Source organism: Procambarus clarkii, chromosome 38 (genome assembly GCF_040958095.1).
Source record: "Procambarus clarkii isolate CNS0578487 chromosome 38, FALCON_Pclarkii_2.0, whole genome shotgun sequence".
Taxonomy (NCBI): Eukaryota; Metazoa; Arthropoda; class Malacostraca; order Decapoda; family Cambaridae; genus Procambarus; species Procambarus clarkii.
This window is the reverse complement of record NC_091187.1, coordinates 37,953,324-37,959,704: the sequence shown is the minus strand read 5'-3', so window position 1 is coordinate 37,959,704 and position 6,381 is coordinate 37,953,324. Positions and strand designations below refer to the sequence as shown.

The following is a 6,381-nucleotide window of genomic DNA, read 5'->3' as shown; positions in this document are numbered from 1 at the left end:
CTCTCTCTCTCTGGCTCTCTCTCTCTCTCTCTGTCTCTCTCTCTCTCTCTCTCTGGCTCTCTCTCTCTCTCTGGCTCTCTCTCTCTCTCTGGCTCTCTCTCTCTCTCTGGCTCTCTCTCTCTCTCTCTGGCTCTCTCTCTCTGGCTCTCTCTCTCTCTCTCTCTCTCTCTCTCTCTCTCTCTCTCTCTCTCTCTCTCTCTCTCTCTCCCTCTCTCTCTCTCTCTCCCTCTCTCTCTCTCTCTGGCTCTCTCTCTCTCTGGCTCTCTCTCTCTCTGGCTCTCTCTCTCTCTGGCTCTCTCTCTCTCTGGCTCTCTCTCTCTCTCTCTGGCTCTCTCTCTCTCTCTCTCCCTCTCTCTCTCTCTCTGGCTCTCTCTCTCTCTCTCCCTCTCTCTCTCTCTCTCTGGCTCTCTCTCTCTCTCTCTGGCTCTCTCTCTCTCTCTCTGGCTCTGTCTCTCTCTCTCTGGCTCTGTCTCTCTCTCTCTGGCTCTGTCTCTCTCTCTCTGGCTCTGTCTCTCTCTCTCTGGCTCTCGCTCTCTCTGGCTCTCGCTCTCTCTGGCTCTCTCTCTCTCTCTCTCTGGCTCTCTCTCTCTCTCTCTCTCTGGCTCTCTCTCTCTCTCTCTCTGGCTCTCTCTCTCTCTCTCTCTGGCTCTCTCTCTCTCTCTCTCTGGCTCTCTCTCTCTCACTCTCTGGCTCTCTCTCTCTCTCTGGCTCTCTCTCTCTCTGGCTCTCTCTCTCTCTGGCTCTGGCTCTCTCTCTCTCACTCTCTGGCTCTCTCTCTCTCTCTCTCTCTCTGGCTCTCTCTCTCTCTCTGGCTCTCTCTCTCTCTCTGACTCACTCTCTCTCTGGCTCACGCTCTCTCTCTGGCTCTGTGGCGCTCTCTCTCTGGCTCTCGCTCTCTCTCTCTGGCTCTGGGTCTCTCTCTCTGGCTCTCATATTTCATTTGATTTAAAAATGTCTAAGATTTTTTACTTAATCTAAGTTATATTGCATGGTGCTAATATGAATATTATACATGACTGTTTTTTCTTTTCTTTCTCTTTCTCCCTTTCTTTCTTTCTCTTTCTTTCCTTCTCTCTCTTTTTCTTTCTCTTTCTACATGAATATTATACTTGACTGTGTTTACATTCACTTGTAGATTTTTATTTTTAGTTAATTAGTCCTAAACTTTTGATTAATAGATTTTTATTATTAGTCATAGAAAAACTATAGTGTTATATGTATACTCGGAAAATTTTACTTGTTTTAGTTTTAAGTAACAATAACTGCTTATAACGTCAGACTAATCTCAGCATGACATGAATCACAGGCTGCTTGATCACAAAATCTATTGTGTTCACATATTGCATATATAGTTTTTTAAATTTTTACTTTTATATTCTGTTATAGATATAGTCTATATATTTCGAGCTATTACATATATTTTGTTGTATTACTCATTCTTAATTAAATAAATATAATATTTTAATTCTCTTTTTGTACCCTATTTATTTGTAATTTACACATACATATATAGGATGTCCATTTCTATCTCAGATATGTCTTCTTTCTTTCTCTCCCTTTCTATTTCAGATATGAATTACAAAATTATTATACCCTAATTTACCCTAAACGCTTTAATGTAGGTAATTAAAAGATCATAAAAAAGTTTTTAGAAATGTTAATTATATACGTTCTAAGGTTGTATATAAAAGTTCTCAAAAAACCTTTTCTAAACGTAATTATAAACGTGCTGAAAACAATGAAATGTCGTTTTTAGGATGTTTTAAAAACATGAAAATGTTTGCTGGGTCGTCTCAATCCAAGAAGAAGTGCTCGCCATCTTCATATGAGAATACACCTTCAAAAGAAATAAGTCCTCCGCAAATACCATATTATTCTGGTATATTAAGTGAATGTAAGGATTAGTAGTAAATAACATTAAAAGTTCTAAATTGATATTTAACCATGCTTCCTTTGGTTATTTATGCTTTTGGTTTAAAAAAAACTAAAAACTGCTCTAAACTTAGTTCTTGCTGTTTTTTTTTTTTTTTTTTTTTTTTTTTTAATTCCTTCTGGAAGTACTAGAAGCTTTGAGTAATTTTTATGCTTATCTGGAATTTCTGTATAGAAATATGTGTTTATTTCTAATTGTTTAATATTAAGTATATTATTCTTTTATGTGCATATGGGGTCTAGTGAACTTTTCCCACTTTGTCTAGCAGGTGCTTTTCACTTGTCACAGTTCAGGGAAATTTTGGTTTTCCTTTGATCTAGTCACTAGAAACAAGCAGGTTTGTTATTACTTTTCTTTTTGTTTGTCCCTTACGTGTTAATTTGTCCTTTATCTTACCTTTACCTTACGTGTTAATTTGTCCCTTACCTTAAGTTAATTAACTCCTTTTCAGCTAATAGAACAGTCCTACAAAAGCCGTCTCCAGTGAAGACTACACTTCACAATACACCTTCAACGCCATCAGTATTTCCTCATGAAGGTAATAAGTTAATTTTTAAAATGTGTATTTCATGTTGACCCCCACCTCTCTCATGTTAGTTCAAACTATATTAAAGTCTTTAAAATATTATTTGGTTAACGAGTGTTTGAAATAAACATAACTACTTTTCAGCTAATAGAACAGTCCTACAAAAGCAGTCTCCAGTGAAGACTACACTTCACAATACACCGTTGACGCCATCAGTATTTCGTCATGAAGGTAATAAGTAATTATTTAAAATATATATCATGTTGACCCACTCTCTCATGTTGACCCTCATTCTCTCTCTCATGTTGACCTCCCTTTTCTCATGTTGAAATTTGTTTTGTTAATTTTGTTCTGTCACCTCTTCTTATTCTGTGTGTATGTGTCTGTCTGTCTCTGTATGTCTCTCTATCTTTCTTTTTCTTTATTTATTTCTTTCTTTTCTTTTTTCTTCTCTTCTCATGTTGGCCCTCCTCTCTCCCATGAAACCCCCCCTTCCCCTCTCTGATGTTGGCTCACCCTCTTTCTGATGTTGGGTAGTTTAAATGTGATGTAGACATATAGTATAACTTATAATATTAGTATGCAGTAGTAAAAGCTCATGAAATTTGTTGATTATACAGTACAGTAGTTAGATTTTAATAGCTAAATCTTGCAATCTTAAAGACAATGAGCTGGTCACGCCAAGTACTTCAGTCGTTAGGACTCCAAGGTCAAGGAATTTATTCGACCCAAAGTCACCAGACAAGAACGATGGGAGTTTGAAAGAAATGATGCAGAATATGAGTAAGTTTTGAAAGTTTAATTAATTTATTATGTAGCCTATAACCTATATGTACCCTATGGGTGATAGGCATAAGTTTCATGTTGAAGTAGACTGCAAACTGAGCAGGTTAGATTGCTGAATTTGCTTCCAATTATATAAGCAGTTTCATAATTACTAAGAAATTATCCCATTATCTATCACATCAGTCATAGCCTACTTTTTGGGTGCTTTCTCAGTGTCAGTTATTTTAAAATATACTTTATAATGCTTTTATTTTAAATGTACATTCAAGATATGTAATATAATAGCATGTACACTTTCTATATACTGTATAAATTTCCAGGTAACATGTTGCAGGCCATATACACTGAAGTGAATGAACTGAAAAGTGATGTGAATGAACTGAAAAGTGATGTGAAGATATTGAAAGCAACTTTGACTACAAAAGAAACAGACAAGATCATAGAAGATCTAATACCAAATCCTATTGCTGCAGAAGGTGATCTTAATGTTCTCAATAGGAAGTTAGCGGAATCGAGTTTCAGAACAAAATTTGTAAGTGGTATTTTAACAGTAATGTTTCCTTCAATTTTTCATCTTAAATATTACAGATATTTGCTAATTTTCTAATTAAATTTTTTTGATAGTTCATGCAGAAAAGATAAAATTGCTAAATAATAAGAATAATGATATAATCTTGTTTATATAGGATAGGATAAAATATAACACTTACGTATTTGTAAATTATGTAATATTAACACAGAGTCTTTCACACTCTCCTGAGTGCTTTCTCAAGGTCTTGAGTGTATGGTTAGGATGAGGCTTACATTTCAACGACTATATATTTCTTGCTAATTTTGTTAGTCGTTGAGATGTATCTCTTCATAACACACACACTTATCTGCTTGATGGGGGTCTGGGAGTTCTTCTACTCCCCAAGCCCGGCCCGAGGCTAGGCTTGACTTGAGAACTTTGGTCTAGTGCTTGGTGATTATGGGGATTATCATAGAGGATTACATGCTGTTATGGAAACAGTCAACTAGAGGGTTATTTTGTAGACCCAGGTCAATATTGAAATCACCTCCTAGAATGATGTGATTTTTGTTGAGATGTTATTTATGATAAGATGCCTTATCATAAGTTATGATATATATATATATATATATATATATATATATATATATATATATATATATATATATATATATATATATATATATATATATATATATGTGTGTGTGTGTTTCATTGAATATGACCGCATATTCTGTATTTATTATTTTCTGGTTTAGGGCTTCTATCCCTCTAACTATTTTCTTAGCATCAGGGCTTAATTGAAATAGGAGTTCTCCAAAACTCATTTTCGTACTTTTAAGGTGAAGAAAAGAAGTGATTTACTATAGAGTGTATTACACTTATTTATATAATTTGCACGACGTTTCGAACCTCCATGGTTCATTCTCAAGTGAACAGATCTTGCAATACTAGTTTCACCTCACATTTATCCCTTATGTATCCCCCCATGTTTTCACCTTCATTGTATTATCACCTGACCCAGTGCGGGTATAAAATCAACTAGTATTGTAAGATCTGTTCACTTGAGAATGAACCATGGAGGTTTGAAACGTTGTGCAAATTATATAAATAAGTGTAATACACTCTATAGTAAATCACTTCTTTTCTTCACCTTAAAAGTACGAAAATGAGTTTTGGAGAACTCCTATTTCCATTAAGCCCTGATGCTAAGAAAATAGTTAGAGGGATAGAAGCCCTAAACCAGAAAATAATAAATACAGAATATGCGGTCATATTCAATGAAACATGTTTGAAAGAAAACCTGCTGCCAGTATACACCAATATATATATATATATATATATATATAAATATATATATATATATATGTCGTACCTAGTAGCCAGAACGCACTTCTCAGCCTACTATGCAAGGGCCGATTTGCCTAATAAGCCAAGTTTTCATGAAATAATTGCTTTTCGACTACCTAACCTACCTAACCTAACCTAACTTTTTCAGCTACCTAACCTAACCTAACCTATAAAGATAGGTTAGGTTAGGTTAGGTAGGGTTGGTTAGGTTCGGTCATATATCTACGGTAATTTTATTTCCAATAAAAAAAAATTTACCTCATACATAATGAAATTGGTAGCTTCATCACTTCATAAGAAAAAAATTAGAGAAAATATATTATTTCAGGAAAACTTGGCTTATTAGGCAAATCAGGCCTTGCATAGTAGGCTGAGAAGTGCGTTCTGGCTACTAGGTACGACATATATATATATATATATATATATATATGTCGTACCTAGTAGCCAGAACTCACTTCTCAGCCTACTATGCATGGCCCGATTTGCCTAATAAGCCAAGTTTTCCTAAATTAATATATTTTCTCTATTTTTTTCTTATGAAATGATAAAGCTACCCATTTCATTATGTATGAGGTCAATTTTTTTTTTATTTGAGTTAAAATTAACGTAGATATATGACCGAACCTAACCAACCCTACCTAACCTAACCTAACCTATCTTTATAGGTTAGGTTAGGTTAGGTAGCCGAAAAGTTAGGTTAGGTTAGGTTAGGTAGGTTAGGTTGTCGAAAAACAATTAATTCATGAAAACTTGGCTTATTAGGCAAATCGGGCCTTGCATAGTAGGCTGAGAAGTGAGTTCTGGCTACTAGGTACGACATATATATATATATATATATATATATATATATATATATATATATATGTCGTACCTAATAGCCAGAACGCACTTCTCAGCCTACTATTCAAGGCCCGATTTGCCTAATAAGCCAAGTTTTCATGAATTAATGTTTTTTCGTCTACCTAACCTACCTAACCTAACCTAACCTAGCTTTTTTTGGCTACCTAACCTAACCTTACCTATAAATATAGGTTAGGTTAGGTTAGGTAGGGTTGGTTAGGTTCGGTCATATATCTACGTTAATTTTAACTCCAATAAAAAAAAATTGACCTCATACATAGAGAAAAGGGTTGCTTTATCATTTCATAAGAAAAAAATTATAGTAAATATATTAATTCAGGAAAACTAGGCTTATTAGGCAAATCGGGCCTTGAATAGTAGGCTGAGAAGTAAGTTCTGGCTACTAGGTACGACATATATATATATATATATATA

The 6,381-nt window shown here is 34.8% G+C and overlaps 1 protein-coding gene across 1 annotated transcript in view; it reads left to right on the top strand.

Moving 5' to 3' along the window:
• The first annotated feature begins 3,125 nt into the window (after window positions 1–3,125).
• LOC138372427 (uncharacterized) overlaps window positions 3,126–6,381 on the top strand; it is a 7,578-nt gene continuing 4,322 nt past the window's right edge. The window contains exons 1-2 of the mRNA XM_069337915.1: window positions 3,126–3,242; window positions 3,566–3,777. Coding sequence (XP_069194016.1) covers window positions 3,227–3,242; window positions 3,566–3,777 — 228 coding nt within the window. The 5' untranslated portion in view covers window positions 3,126–3,226. The remainder of the gene's footprint in view (window positions 3,243–3,565; window positions 3,778–6,381) is intronic.